Genomic DNA, 15,570 nt, shown 5'->3' on the forward strand with positions numbered 1-15,570 from the left:
TAAGGTGCAGAGAAGTGAAGCCATCTGCCCAAGGTTACACAACGAGGAAAGAGCAGAGTGGGATTTGAACCCAGGCAATCCGGCTCCAGAATCCACATCCCTAACTTCCATATTCTCCCGCCTTTCCTGCTTGTGTCTCACAGCACTAAATTAGACAGAATGTGGGCGGGGTGGGGGGCCGGTGGGAAGAGAGGGAAATGCTCGGAAGTCTGGACATATAAGATAATTTTACTATTAGATTGTAAACTTTAAGGAAAATAAGCTATGTCTTGCTTGACTTTCTATAATCGATGCTCGGTGTTATTGAATGAACAGTTAGATGGATGAGTGAGTACAGGGGTGACTACGAGGGGGGGGTAGCCTGGAGCAGAGTCGGAGAGGGATTGGGAGGCGATGCTTTCTTACCGGGTTGGTTGTACACGGTCCCCAGATCCACCTTGAAGGAGCCAATCAATGTGCTTCCCATCAGCTTGTGGTGGCAGACCTGAGGGGAGACGGAGCAGTGAGCCCCACAGCCCAGATTTCTCTTCGAGCCCAAATCTGTGAAATGGGTCCATGACACCTCAGAGAGGATTCTAGGCATTTGACCTCTGTCCGGCCTTCACTCCTATGTCTGGAGCACAGTGATATTTATTCACCTAACCTCAGGGCTGTAAAGGGCATTGAGAAGTAGTACCTCTTCCTCGTAGCAGGCTTTCAGCTAGTTTTCTATTGAAGGACACCAAAGAAATATCACTGTCCGAAAGATTTTTTTTTAAGCAAAATGAACTTCTGTGCAGCTTACCTTTCGACATCCATCTCTATCTGATGAAACTTTACTCATCCTTCAATACCTACAGCAAAGGTCACTTCCTCCAAGCAGCCCTCCCTGATGCCCTTTCTCCCCTAAATTCCCACACCACTTTCTCAGAGAACTCGTCACACAATGCCTTGAGAAGTTTTGGACACATACTATAGTCAGAACAAGGGAGATGGTCATCCTCAATATTTTATCTAATCAGAAGCCTGCAGAGTACCCGGCTCGTTACAACAGTCTATTTTAATGCTAACACTGTCACAATAAGGAAGCTCTCAAGGAAGGTGGCAGAGCTGTGCCCAGGTCCAGAAACAACATTGTAGGAGACACTGCTGAAGAATCACGAGAGCTCGACTTTTAACCCAGAAAAGAGAAAACTGAAGTTGTGGAGGAAAAGCAATGGTGACTTATGTGTCTTCAAATCTTGGAGACTGTACCATCTAGAAGAGGGGGTAGGTCTCTCGTGTGGTTCCCAAGTTACGGAAAGAGAGATTTTAGCCCACCACATGGACAGTTTTTATAAAAGAACTTCCCAACAATGGAATGGGCTTTCCTAGACGTAGTGACCCACCCATCACTGGCTATAATCAGCTAGTGCCCAAGAACACCACGTCATGGAGGTGGTGGAGAAGAAGTTCTGAACCAACTGGAAGTTAGACTAGATGACCTCTAAATTTTCTTCTAATTATAAAATTTCGTAAACCCCTTGAGTCAAGAACATCTCCTACTTTCTTCTACCCAAGACATGGTCTTGTTCTTAATACGGATTCAGTAAACATTGAGTGAATTAATGAATGATTGACCAGGTGAGTGGTGGATGAATGGGAGACTTTTACAGCTTCTTAACAGCTCCTTTTGGTAGAGGCAATAAGAAGCAATAAATGCAAGTGACTCTAAAAAATGAAGATATGACAGTCCTTCCCATTCTCCTTTCCACTCTTTCTGCTTTGCCCAAACTTTGCAAGGGTGGTAGAGAGCTGAGGGGACATGAGGACAGCTTAGCTCGAGTAGGGGAATTATTTAAGGCCACGCACAAAGTTCACTCCAACTCCCACCCCCACCCCAACCTCCAACATCTTCCCCAAGGCCCAAGAAAGAACACAAGTCTGATTCAAACTTTTCTCAGGTCAGAGGCATCTGGGTCCCTGTGGGCACAAGAGGATACAAGAGCCCCAAAGGGCTCTTTAAATAACACAGGAGGCCTCCTCCAATCATCCACCTGTGTAAGCGCCAGGCAGCCCTGGTGTGGTCAAGCATTAGGTTACCAGAGCTCTGGGGCATCTCACACACAGAGGGCTGGGGGCCCTGTGTGCCTGGGGCCACTGTCAAGGGAAGATGGTCTTTGGGTCTGCTACAGCCTGGCTGTCCCAACAGCATCTGCTTACAGCACTCCCCACTTCTTCTCCCACGTTGAATTTACTCTGGGTGTGCCAACTTGTAGTTCATGGACTGGCAGGAAACTCATATTAAATACTTCCCTCTCCAGGGGAGTTTTCTCTTTAAAATCTTTGGCCTCTGTTCCTAAGGTCATTTAAGGAGACCAAAGTATGCTCTTCTTTCAAGTTCGAGGAACAGAAATAGACAATAGCAGCTGTGATCCTCTAAAAAAAAAACACTTGCCCCCCAGAGAACCATGACCCTTTGGCTATGATACAGTATAAAAATCTAGCTAATAACTGTTTATCTACAATCTAGAAAAGTCCCTTGGGAGCTGGCTATAAAGCCAATCTCACAAACAGATCGTTGCCTGAGCTACACAATATAACAAAGTCCCAGGTCCCGAAATGTCCCAAGTCCCGAAATATCTTTGGCACCACTTGTCATCATGCCTGAAATTCAAACACAGAGAATGTTTGGCTCTTGATGATTTCTCATTCTTCAAGAGTCACATTCTTCAAGTGCCCCGGGAAAGATAATATCATCATTCCACTATTACCTAAGCTTCATGCAGGACTTATATGTAATATGTTACATATATATTAATTTGTATATAAACATAATATTAAAATAGAGACGAATGGATGATAAAGACAGACGGGGAAGTCTTCAAGACAAGTTTACTCTCTGCGCAATTCTGATTAGAGTTGGTGTCACTGTTAAGAAAACCTTTCCTCATCCTCCACACATCTTATGTCCTTTGAAAACTATTTGGAAGCGAGCACTTGCCCTTCAGCCCCCCACCCCACCACTTCCGGGGTGCACGCCCTCGTTATCCACTGCATGGGAGAAGCAGTGATTTCTCAAACTGGTGAGATAGGTGCAGTGTGTCAGCCACTGGTCTCTGTCCTTTTACTAAGTGGTGCGAACTTGGCAATGACCCCATTTGTGTTCTCACGTGGACCAAGTCAGCTTCCACGTGAGCCCTTTCCCTTCCCATTCCTGTCTGCCATGTGGCGGGCCAACCTGGATAAGACACCTGGCTACACCAGGAAGCTCTCTGTCTCTACTCTTCAGACTCAATCTGTGGAGGTAGGAATTCACCTGGCAGGACTGAGGAAGGGTCTGTGCAGCAGAACCAAACCCCGCCTCCTGTGGGGAGGTCTAGAGGTCAACGCTCAAAGGCAACCAACTGTTAAGAAGCCAAATGGTAATCACTTGTGCTTCAGATCACATTCTCTGATCCAACACAATTGATATATTTGGTTCCTTCCTGATTCTTCTTTTTTATCTATTTCTCTATTTATGACTAAGTAGGAAGGGAAGGGATGTGATTAATTATTATTAGCGTGGATATCACTCCAAGAGAAAAACACTAACATTTGCTTCATAAAAAGAAAGAAACCAACTCAACAATGGCAATCTATTAAGATGTCATTTGCAGCATATTTTTCACATTCCCACATGAGTAAGCTACACAACTCAACTTATGATGGCTTAATAGTAGACGATAACTCACTTCCAACAAGCGTAGATTTTCCTTCCCAAACTCCTGTACACTGGTTATCTCAAGTATTATCCTGTTGGTTTCAAACCCACCAGCTCGTACTCACCCCCTTGAATCTATTCTCCCGTAGGCAGACTGATCTGTCCTAGAGAGTTCCCAGAGCCTAGAATCTCTCCCAACCACCCCCACGCCCACCACCAATGATATACTTACTGAGATTTTGATGATCTTGTCAAAAAGATGTACTTGGGGCCCAGTGAAGTCAAAGACAAAGTACTACAAGACAAAAAGTTCATTCTGACCATAAATCCCAGGCTTGCATTTAAGAATCCTGTTCCTGGAATAGATTTAAATCTGTATTGTCCTAATCAATGGCTCTGTGGTCCTAATGGCGCATAGATATATAAATATATATACACACCATTAATTGATTGGCCATCCCTTATTGAAGGTCATTTAACTTGTTTGTTTGTTTGTTTGTTTTTCAAATACAAAAAATAAAAAACGAAGAACGCCACCAACCACATTTTTTGCACAGGTTATATGTGAGTTTTCTTCTAAAACAGACATGAGAAATAGAATTTTGGGGTCATGGTTTATGTGCATGTAAATTTTTAGTAGATAGTGTCAGATTTCTTTCCAAGGGAGCTAACTATTTTACATTCCCACAAGATGAAGGAATAGCAGCATATGAAAATAGCCATTTCTCCACACCCTTGCCAACCTGTGATATTGTCAAATCTTTTATTTAGTTGCTTGTTTGTTTTTATCTATATATAATAATGAGTGAAAATAGTATCTCGGTATAGTTTTAATTTGGAGTGAACTTAATTAAAACTTTATTTTCTCGGGAGTTTTCAATTTCAAACACCCCTGTGAAATTACCAAGATGTACCAGAGAGAGAATGAAAAGAAAGTATGGACAAGGGAGGTTTTTAATTTTAAGAAAGTGATTGAATTTTCGAGTGGAAGAAGTTATCTAGATTGGTCTCTTGTTCTACAGATAAGAAGGATGGCGACTAAAGAATTTAAGAGACACGCCTAGAGTTATGCAGCTAGTTATTGCTTGGCTGGGAGCAGAGCTGGTTCTCCTGAAGTCACTGCACAAAGGGCTCAAATACTAGGCGTTTCATCACCTGAACTTTTTCCCCAACATGAGGCTGCTGATCCTAAGGTGCAGGAAACTGGAAGGGTGTTTCCTTGAGGGTTAAGTGTTTTGGGGACTGGCGGTGGGGAGGGAGCGTGGAACTAGGAAGTCTATTGTGCATTATTTCTTTTGTTTTTGAGCCATAGGAGGGAGAAATGACACAGAACCTTAGAGCTGAACATGACAACACTGTTAACAGTCTGTCTTTAATGGGCAAAACAGAAAAACCAAAATATGGAAACTATCATATATTAATTATAATGAGACCAAAACAGTAGCCCTTGGATTTCAATGAAAGGTTAGAGTATATCAGTGTCTGCTATTTAAGAAAATAGGAAAAAACATGTGTAACATTTCAGGAAGTTTTTTCACATATATGTTCCAACTTCGTAAGAGTTTGGTTTTAGAATTTCTTTTACGTGCAGAATTCACTTACATGAAATTCTTCATTCTCTGATATATGAGATGCCGCAGGTTCCTTTGGACCAATAAATTACTTCTAATGTTTATTGCTTTCTGCTGAGTTTTACATTTCAGACTCAACTGCCTCCCACAGGTTCTTTAAATTTCTGAGCCCACGCATTTTTCTGGCTGGGACATATTCCCCAGCCCCTGCTAACTGGTCCCTTCGAATCTGATGATCTCCGGGCTTGCCATTGGGGTCAAAAGCTGTAACAAAGGCTTTTAGTTCAACTATACTAATGGTTTTTACTTGATTTCCTACTGATTACAATTGGGTTGAATTTAATGTCATTTAGATCCTGAATTTGTATGTATAAATCAAAGCTAATTATAATAATTAACACATTTATAGAGCTTTGCATTAAAACATTTTCATGCACATTATTTCATATCACATCCATGCCAAAAGATGTTTGGAAGGTGAGGAGCGGAATAGGCAGGAGACAACTGCCACTTTAAATCACGGTAAAGGGCTTAGAGGCAGGAGTGATAAATTCAGAGGAAAGGAATTAACAGCTCAAATGGAATTTCGGTATTTCCTATTGACTTCATTATCCATGCTGTCCCTGCCTTCCTTTTCAATTACCACTCCAATTAGGAAAATAATTAAGAATTTACTGCATTTTTTGATAATTCATGGTGTCAAAGTGCCTATGGAGAATAAGAACTCTTGCATGCTGTTAGACTATAAATTCTTACCTGTTTGGCAATTTGTTGACATCAAAATTTTAAATGCATATGCTTTTTGCCCTAGTTACGCCATATAAGTATTATTGTAAGTAGTAGCCAAAGACTGAAGAAATTTTAATACCCATTAATGAGAAATTGACTGGTTTAATAAATTACAGTGTATCAGTGCAATGGGAAACTCTACAGCAATGAATGGAAATGAAGCTGAACTGTATATCCTGTACAGACTAATTTCCAGACACATTTTTTGTGTGTGTGAAAAGAGAAAGTCCAGGACATGTGTAAGAAAGCTACCATTTGGCTATAATATTTATTTGTATTCTTGTACATGCCTGGAGCATCTCTGGAAGGATATAAAAACACCTGGTGAGAATGGCAGCCGCTAGGGAGAGGGGCTCAGGGATTAGGGATCAAAGATCAGCAGAACACGTATTTTTCACTCTATGTCATTTTATACTCTTTGTATCTTTTACCATTTTTTATTGTGTTATCTTTTTACTTTAAAAAGAGAATTTAGTGTATTTGATACTTAGAAGCTTCGTGTCTCTCTTTGATCTTTTCCTTTACACTGCTTAAAAAAACATGACTATTTTACTTTCCAATGCAGCATACCTGTTTCAAAAGTATTAAATTTCCAATATCTCTGCTATGCAAAAGAATGTATGTCTTCATACTAACCACATTTTAAAAAATATAAACCCAGAGCTTATAAGGGCTGAGGATAAGCTTATAAGAAATAAGAAAATGGGTCTTATTTAAAAAAAAAAATGTAATGTATTTAAAATTAGGAGGAATTCCTTACCTCTCTTTTCCATTATTTTTTTGTTAAGCTTTATAGGGCTTTTTATAAGGAGGCTCAGGGAGCCTGCCACAGGCTTAGATGTGTGATGGGAAGATGAGTGAGTGGCACAGTTTCTCTGTTTGGCTGAAGAATGCCACAGAGTGGCAGTGAAGAGCATGTTGATGGAGGGGATGTTGATGACCTCCGTACTTACTTCATTGTAAAACGGGCTGTTGGTTCCTTCTTTCACTGTGCTTTGCCTCTTCTCGTCCCCGATTTCGATGATCACCACTGGGTCAATGTTCTCACCCACCAGCTGGCGGGCCTCAATGATGGTTATGGCAATCTACAACACAAAGTGGTGTGTACACACTCGGGACCTGGCTGTTCGTTCACACGAGAACTGGGGGAGGCTGGCTACGAAGAGTCAGTCACTTACTTGATAATTTTGTGATCTGACCTCTCCATCATGGATCTTAGTCAACAGTTTTGATCTATGAAAAGAAAGTTTAACATATTTATTTCACCAAGTAAGAACATACTTTAGATCCATAAGCCATGATAATATTTCCCCAAGTATTACTAAGCGCTTTTATTTATATCATATCACATATTCTCTTTACATCTCTGGGAGAGATCAGTATAAATGGACAAGTAACTTAACCTCTCAGTCTCCCCATCCTAAAAATGGAGCTTATAATAGCACTTACCACATATGGCGATTGCTATAATTCAATGATATAATGCACGCAAAGGTTTAACCCAGTGCCTAGAATAAATTTCAACTCTTATTGTGAGTATGATTACTAATATTATTTATTTTACAGAATGAGAAACTGATATTCCTCAGCAAGTCCATGGCAGAGCTGGGTCTAAAGAAGGATCTTTCTTGTCTACAGTCCGATCCTTTCCACGTTTCCGTTAGATACAACAAATCTGAGTTTCGTGATTGCTTTTAAAAGAACTGGTAAAAGAGAAAATGGGAAGTGACAGCCAAGATGCTATTTTAGTGAGATCTCACATTCCAGAAGATTTCATTTATCTGAACTGTTATAAGTAATTGAAAACAGATGTGCAACATCTGGGACTTCGAGACTGGGTAATAGTAGAAAGAGATGAAGAATCCTATAGTGGTTAGGAGATTAACTAGAGTTCCTATTGAATTTTATTCTCTTGCCTACTAATTTCTGCTGATGATAATAATTGAGTCCAATAGAGAACAGGGTAAACTAGTAAAAAAAATCTCATGGCTCTGGAGTCGGACCGATATGAATTAGAACATGTGTTCTCTCCAATTTTGTAATGTTAGCCTTAATTTCCTCATTTGAAAGTGGAAATAATGATTCTTACCACATAGGGATTAAAGGAGATAATGTACATAGGAATGGGTAGCTATCAAAAAGTATTCATTCATCAATAAATGGCAAATTTATATGGATAATTTGCCATGTGAAAGCTCTGTGCTAGGCTCTGTTAGAGGGAAAACAAAGATGAATAAGCTGTCATTCTGGCCTGTGCTGAGCTAGCAATCAGTCCAACGGAGAGAGGACCAAAGCACATAAAGAGAGAACTAGTAAGTGTAAAATGTGTCATAGAAAAAAAAAAAATGCCATAGAAGTTCAGAGAGAAATTCCTGAGAGCTGGAGTAAGCAATGCAGACTGCACTACAGAAGTCAGATGTGAATTGAACATTAGTTGGTGGGTAGAATTGCAATTGATGCAGAATGTGCTGACCAAGGAGAAAGAAAGTCTGCTACTCCTTACTCCTCTTTCTCCTGCCGTCTTCCGTTCAGTACTGTTATCCCGATGAAACAAATGGCAAGGGATATCCCTTAAAGGATATTTTAAAATAATTGGAATCCCTATTCAGGTGCTTGGGGGTGATGGTTATTATGGTACAGTGTAGGGGGAAGGAGATATTTCAGTGAGTATATGCATACAAATTTCACTTCTTCTTTTAAAGGTCAATCTCTAAAATATCACCTTCTCTAATTTCCATCAGTCACCTATCTCCTCTGCTCCTTACCCACACACAAATGCCTTCCTATCACAGTTCAGAAATAACAACTCAGGATCTGCCACACAAGGAAGCACTAATTTGCTTTGAGAAAAAGATGGGATGGCATGAGGAATTATCATGAGTAAGAAATTGACATAAACAAATATGGCAGACTGAAAGCATGGATAGCCCCAATTATTAGCTTCCTTGTCTCCACGCTCTTTGCCTTGAATCCCCTTTCACTCTGATGTGGGCTGGTCTTGTGACTTGCACTGGCCAATAGAACACAGCAGAAATAAATGGCTTGCCAATTCCAAACCTAGGCCACAAGAGACCCTGTGTACTTCCACTCTTCTCTTGGAATACTGCCATCAACATCACTGGAACAAGCTCAGACTAGCCTGTTGGAGGATATGATACCACATAAAGGAAAGCTCATGGTCTCAGCTGAAGCAATCCTAGGCCAGCCTACCACCAGCCAACCCTCAGACTAAAATCAGTAGAGCTGCCAGATGACCACAGACACGTGAGTAATATATGTGTGACTATTTGGAACCAGTAAAACTACCCAACTAACGTATAGATTCATGAGCAATAATAAATGCTTGTTATATTAAGCCACTGAATTTGGGGGTTATTTGTTACACATAAGTAGCTAACTGATACCACAAATCTCATGCAGAAGGCCAGTTCTGACTTTTTGTTGGTAGTATAAGAACTACCTTCTCATTTGGCACAAACACAAAGCTAAGACATCTAGCACCTTGATGAATTAAAGAGCCGGTGAGGGACAGCTCCCAGATCTGTCTCCTGTTGCCGCTCTCAGTCTTGAACTGTGAGGAACATGATGACCTTAATTCAGGGCTTTTAAGACTAGAAGCTAGTAGAGTCAGGACCCTGGCCTGCTGAAGGCTGACAGGTACCAAGAGGCCAGCACTGCCCCAGAGAAAGCTGGACATGGGGACATAGCCCTCAGACTCCCTGCTTTAGACTTTTGGCTCCTTAGAGACAGTGAGTACGTGCTACTCTCGTCTCTCCCCGAGCCTGTAGGGGACCTGGCACATGGGAGGTGCTCAGAAAATGTGTGCTTACTGCCTGCATCAACACTGTACCTTCTCTTTGGAGCAGCCGAGGGGACAGGAGCAACAGATGCGTCATCATAGAGCAAATTTCCTTCCTGGTGAGAAGGCCCCTCCTGTGGTGCTTCTGCTTCACTTTGACCATCTAGAGAAGGAAAAAGAACGAAAATCTTGTTAAATATGACACATAGGGGTGATCTAAGCCCCAACTCTGTATCCGGCACTTTGCCGTAATGGGTACAAGGAGCCCAGAAGCCAGTCCTTAACCAGCATGAAATTTACCATATTATTGGCAGAAAAGCCAGACACATATCTTAATTTTAAAAAGATGTATATTCTGTTTCCAAAGAAGAGTATATTTATATGCATAGTACTGTGGAAAGAAAATTTGATTGTGAATTTAAAGACAGACTTTCAAGTCATAACCTTGCCACAACAGGACTTTAGACAAGTAATTCATTTCTTCTGAACCTCATTCAGCAACTTTTAATGCGCATAAGAATCACCTGGGAAGCTGTTAAAATGCAGATTCTGATTCAGGAGGTCTGGGGTTTCTAACAGCAGGGTCACAGGTAAGGCGGTTTCTGTGTCTGAGGGCCAATTTTGAGTAGCAAGGTGACGCAGGTTAAACAACGTTGCCCAAAGATATTGGATGTTAGTCTCTGGATTCCGTAAACGTGACCTTATCTGAGAAAAGAGTCTCCGCAGATGGGCTAAAATTCGGGATGCGAGATGGGGAGATCATCCTGCATTGTACGGGGGGGTCCTCACTGCAGTCCGCGTATCCTTAGAAGAGTGAAGCCGACGGAGAAGAAAACACAACGTGCCTGTCGGGCAGAGATTGGACGGTGCTGCCGTGAGCCAACGCTGCAGCCACCGCAAGCTGGAAAGAGCAAGAAATTGATGCTCCTGAGGGAGTGGGGTCCTGCAGATAACTCGTTTTGGGCCCAGCGATACTGCTGGTGGAATTCTGGTCTCTGCTACTGTGAGAGAATAAACGCAGGTTGTTTTAAGCCACCCAGTACTGTTGGCAGCTGTCATAGGAAACTAATACGCAAGAATTTAGAAAATCTCCATGCATATTCTTTAGACCTCCCCGTCCCCCACCGGAAGGATTCTGATAGAATCTACCTGGAATGTTGCCTGGTTATCAGAATGTTTTGAATTCCCCAGGGGTTTCTACTGTGTAGTAAATCTTGAGAACCCCTTCTTTTGGTAAAAACCAACAAGTGGATGGAACACCCTCCTACACACAGAGACTCTGCATGGCGTAGTTCAAAGACCTAAATCCAAAAGGTTTGGGTTCAAATCCCGATTCTGCCACTTTCTAGCTCTAAGATTTGGGGCAAGTTATTTAACTTCTTTCGGCCCTGTTTTCCTCATCTATAAAGCAAGGCAAGGCGAGTGGACTACCCCAAAGGGCTGTTAGGAAAAGTAAACGAAGCATGGACAGCCCCTAGCACAGTGCCTTCCAGGCACATGGCGGGTGTTCAGTGTGTGGATTTCAAATTGGGTGGATTCAGCAAGTCACTCAGAATGTCCTGACATTTTTTTTCTTGCCTATAAAAGGAAAAGATTAGACAAGAAAAGTGGTTTTCGATCTTTTTAAAGTGACATAAAACCTCTCATAAATGTAATTTTATACCACACTTCCATAGATAACACAAGTCCATTTATACCCAGCTATTCTATATGCTATGGGGTGGAATTCCAGGCAGGGAACTCCTGACAGCACCCCTGGAGCCGTTTCTCAGAACCCAGGTCTCTATGGGACCCAAGTGGTAAGTTGGCCAACTTAATAATCTCTACACACCTTCTAGCTTTGATTTAATCAGCAACTGAGCAGCACAGTGCTGAGTCAGAAGGAAAATGGAATAACACAGCCCATAATGTCACAGGAGCTCGTGGAAGGATGACTGAATGAATGCGTCAGCTCTGACTCTTCTGCAAGCAGAAGACAAGACCAGCCCGCAGAGACACCAGGAGGGTCGCCTGTGCCCGACTACGCAACTTGAAGCAGCAAGATCAAACGAAGCCTTTCTCGCCTACTCGACTACAAAAATCTCAAGGATAGGACCAAAGGTCACAGTTGCAAGTTTCCAGTGAACATCTTAGGTACCTGACATATGCCAGAAACTGTTACGTTCAATACCAAGGATGGAAGGAGTAACAGGCGTGGACTCCTTCTGCTACATTACGTTCTGGAGGGTGAGACAGACCTGGAGGTAGAAAGGCAGGCAGCTAAAGCTTCTTCTATAGTTTTCATTTATTCATTCATTTGTGGAGTTGCTATGTTCTCTCCAACCCATCCACCATGAAGCATGCAGAGTGACCTTCTAAAAAAATACCCTTATCATGTTACTTCTCTTCTTAAAACCCCTTGATGGCTTTCATGGTACTTAGAATAAATCTGAAGTCTCCTCATGACTCTGGTGTCCTGCTCCATCTGGCTACTGTCTCCTCCTTTTGGCCCACCTGTCCCCCTATCCCTGCTGTCACTTTTTTCCAGTCAAACAGGCCTATTTTTGTTCCTTCTACTTCAACGAGCTCTCTCCTGCTTGCTCTCCCTGCCCACCCCTTGGTGGGCTCCTTTTCTTTCTTGAAGTTTCAGCTTAAATGTTACCTCCCCAGAAAATCCCTCTCTGACTGCGCTAAAACAGATTCCCCAGTAGTCTGCGTTTCGGCATGCTGTCTCTTTTTGTTATGTCGCTTTCCTTGACTTGTAATGCAGTTACTTCACCAGGGCCCCAGCAGATAACAGACAGACCATCCCGAACAGGACCATCGAGGAATTTTATTTTCACAAAGGCATGGGTGGAGAAAATCCACAAAGGGTTGTATAGCTCTGGGGCTCACAACAGCCAAGCTATTACCATTTGGAGGCCTCAAAAATGAGAGGAGAGAGCAGTTACCAGAACCTAGAAGTCAGGTTCAGTCAGCTTCCCTGCAAGAAGCAGCAGCCATTCTTCCACTGAGAGACACATCCAGCCACCGATCCCAACCTCACTCTCCTCCCTCTCTCAGACCTCCCGCTGGGGCGCCCCACTGAGGAAGGGACCTGGGTCATGCACCCATAGAGGTCAGCCTCCTGGGACAGAGAACGGGTGGAGAAAGGTGCAGGATAGGTCTGGAGGGGCAAATGGAAGAGACACAGAGCTGTATCCTCGCTAGGCTACCCACTGTTCACCATTATAAACCCAGAACCTGGCACAGCACCCAGCTCTCAGCAGACATTCTGTTACTATTTGTTGAGCAGATAAATGAATAGATAATCTTGGAATGTACTCAATAACTATTTGCTGGGCAACTAATTAATGGAGGGGTTAAGGTAACTGGGGTTTTAGAAAATTAAGGCATAATCAGTATGCCTCAAAATATATAGATGTAAGAACTACGGACTTTGAGAATCTTTAAACATTTCACCTAGAAAAGTTCTAACTTCCCAGGGCCGGCCAAGAAAGACCAACATATACTCAGCTCTGTGGACTTTATCAGTCTCCGGCAGTAGGGGCTAGCCCCTAGCCAGCAGGATGGGTGCTATTTATTTTCTAGGAGGGCCCTGATTCCCTCGCCCTGTTTGCTTTGTGGGCTGAAGGCTCAAATTAGAATGAGCCCCAGGAGCCAGTCCCTCTGAAATGCCTGTGGTTGACGGGCCTAAACCTCTGCCAGCTGGTCCTTTCCTCCCCTGTGCAGTGAGTACAGGCTCCTAACTGGGGGCCCACCCGTGGGACAGGAAAACCCGAGGTTCGTGTGAGACTGATCCGGGCTCCGGAGCCAGCTTCTCCACATATTACCCGTGTGACTTTGAGCAACCCGCTCACCCTCTCTGAACCTCTGCTGTAAAACAAGGACAAAGTTTTAGAGTAACAAATGATGTATGTCAAGTAGAAAGAAGCAGGGGCTTATTAAATGTGTCACAAATGTTATTTTTCATAAGGTCCTTGAAGGAAGGGACTGGGCCTTATTCAAGCACTTGTCCCCAGGACCTACCACAGTGTCATAATTTCAAGGACCCCAGGAAAGATCCCAAGCCTTTTCCAAGATTTTCCTGATATCTTTAACTGAACAGACAAGTACTTCTATGAAGCTTTAAACCTTGTCCGTTCAAATGTAAAGTCATCCCATCCAGATGACTCTTAATCATTATTATCAACACGTTAGTGTGAATGAGTTTCCATAGTTTTCTATTGTAAGATTAGGTTTTACCTGAGGGCAAGGAGTGGAATTAAGCAGGGCTCAAGGCTACAGAACACCTGCAGTGAACAGCAGGGATGGGTGAAGGAGGCCCCCACCCTTGGAGAGGGGAGGGGTGGAAATAAAGCAGACTCAGCTGCACCATGTTGGTTTACAAATGGTCCAGAAGGGCTTTTGGCCTTGAACTGGTTGCTGTCAGGGCCACTCAGCAGAAGTCTCCAGGAAACCACACCAGACCTGTCCATTGGAAGTTGATCCTATTTGATTCAATACACATGAATGTCTGCTGGATGCTGGCCTGGCCTCCGCTGGCACGGTTCACACGGTAACTCAGGCTTTGCTCTTTTAGAGAAGGAAGTAGCCCATTCTAAGGGCAGAAAGTCAGACAGGGTGGATTTACCTCCCAACCTGACTGCTTCCTGTCTCTGTGCCTGTTGTGGAAGGCAGGCTTCATGGGTCTGGGCAGCCACACAGGGTCCTGTGTTAAGAAGGGCCTTGTTGCACTTGGCTTAATGCTTTGTTGTCACCATCTAGAAAGTCTTAATAATTTCTTAACAATGGCTTTGCATTTTTGTTTTTCATTGGGCTCTGCAGATTCCTGCAGCTGGTCTTTCTCACAGCTCACTCTCACACTCCTTGTAACCTCATTTGTAAATTAGGACAACAATACCTACTGGTAAGATGATGTAGGGCAGGGGTTAAACGAAATAATATATACAAAGCCTCCCCCATAGCAGCTGCTAATCTCATTCTGATTTTCAAAGTCTCACTTGATCCTCCCAATGGCTATGTGAGGTCAGCCCAGGAAAAAATTGAGACTCAGCCTCCGAGTGACTTATCCTGGGCCACCGAGCAAATTAGAACAGAAGCGGAAACTTGAATCTGGTCTCTGCCTTTTTGTGGATCCCCTTCCTCAGCCCAGCGGGTGTCCGCCCACCTATATTTGCTCCAGTGACCGGATGACCAGCCACCCTGAGGCAAATTGCCGTAGGCCCACACCTATGACTGGCAGGATCTGAAGACCCAGCAGGCAGCACATTTCCCATTCCACTCCTATGAAGAGTGAACCCCATTCTCAGCCAATTCGGGGTCCCCTCTGTTAACAGTCAGCTCCCCATCCCCCCAAAAGCCTCACCTTCGGCGGCCTTGTTGGCTAGAATTAATCCTTTCTCTGCTTTCTTCTTCCTCTTCTTCAGCTTCAGCCCAAACATCCCTTTTCTGAAAAGAAAGAGAAAATCTAAATAACGCGGTAATAGTAACTTTGAGTCCTTCAGACACATAAGGAGAAAATACACACACACACACACGCACGCACACGCAAGCACACTGAGTTCTCCTGGAAGACAAACCAGCCTCCTCATCCACCCAGGATGGAGATCAGAAAACAAGGAATGACCCAGCGAGGAATCCAGACAGCTCTACGTAGGCAGAAACCATGAAAATCCCATCTGAAGAGAAGTGATGAAAGAAAAGAACAGGAATCATGAAGTCCACCTACGATCACAATTAAATGAGACATAATCCTACTACTGACAGCA

The 15,570-nt window shown here is 43.2% G+C and overlaps 1 protein-coding gene across 1 annotated transcript in view; it reads right to left on the bottom strand.

Moving 5' to 3' along the window:
* FER1L6 (fer-1 like family member 6) overlaps positions 1-15,244 on the bottom strand; it is a 98,632-nt gene extending 83,388 nt beyond the window's left edge. The window contains exons 1-6 of the mRNA XM_039853752.1: positions 15,168-15,244; positions 9,872-9,983; positions 7,200-7,254; positions 6,975-7,106; positions 3,894-3,956; positions 406-484 (exon numbers count right to left, since the gene is read on the bottom strand). Coding sequence (XP_039709686.1) covers positions 406-484; positions 3,894-3,956; positions 6,975-7,106; positions 7,200-7,254; positions 9,872-9,983; positions 15,168-15,243 — 517 coding nt within the window. The 5' untranslated portion in view covers position 15,244. The remainder of the gene's footprint in view (positions 1-405; positions 485-3,893; positions 3,957-6,974; positions 7,107-7,199; positions 7,255-9,871; positions 9,984-15,167) is intronic.
* Between the last annotated feature and the right edge of the window lie 326 nt (positions 15,245-15,570).

Source organism: Pteropus medius, unplaced genomic scaffold (genome assembly GCF_902729225.1).
Source record: "Pteropus medius unplaced genomic scaffold, Ma_sr-lr_union100, whole genome shotgun sequence".
NCBI classification, from domain to species: Eukaryota; Metazoa; Chordata; class Mammalia; order Chiroptera; family Pteropodidae; genus Pteropus; species Pteropus medius.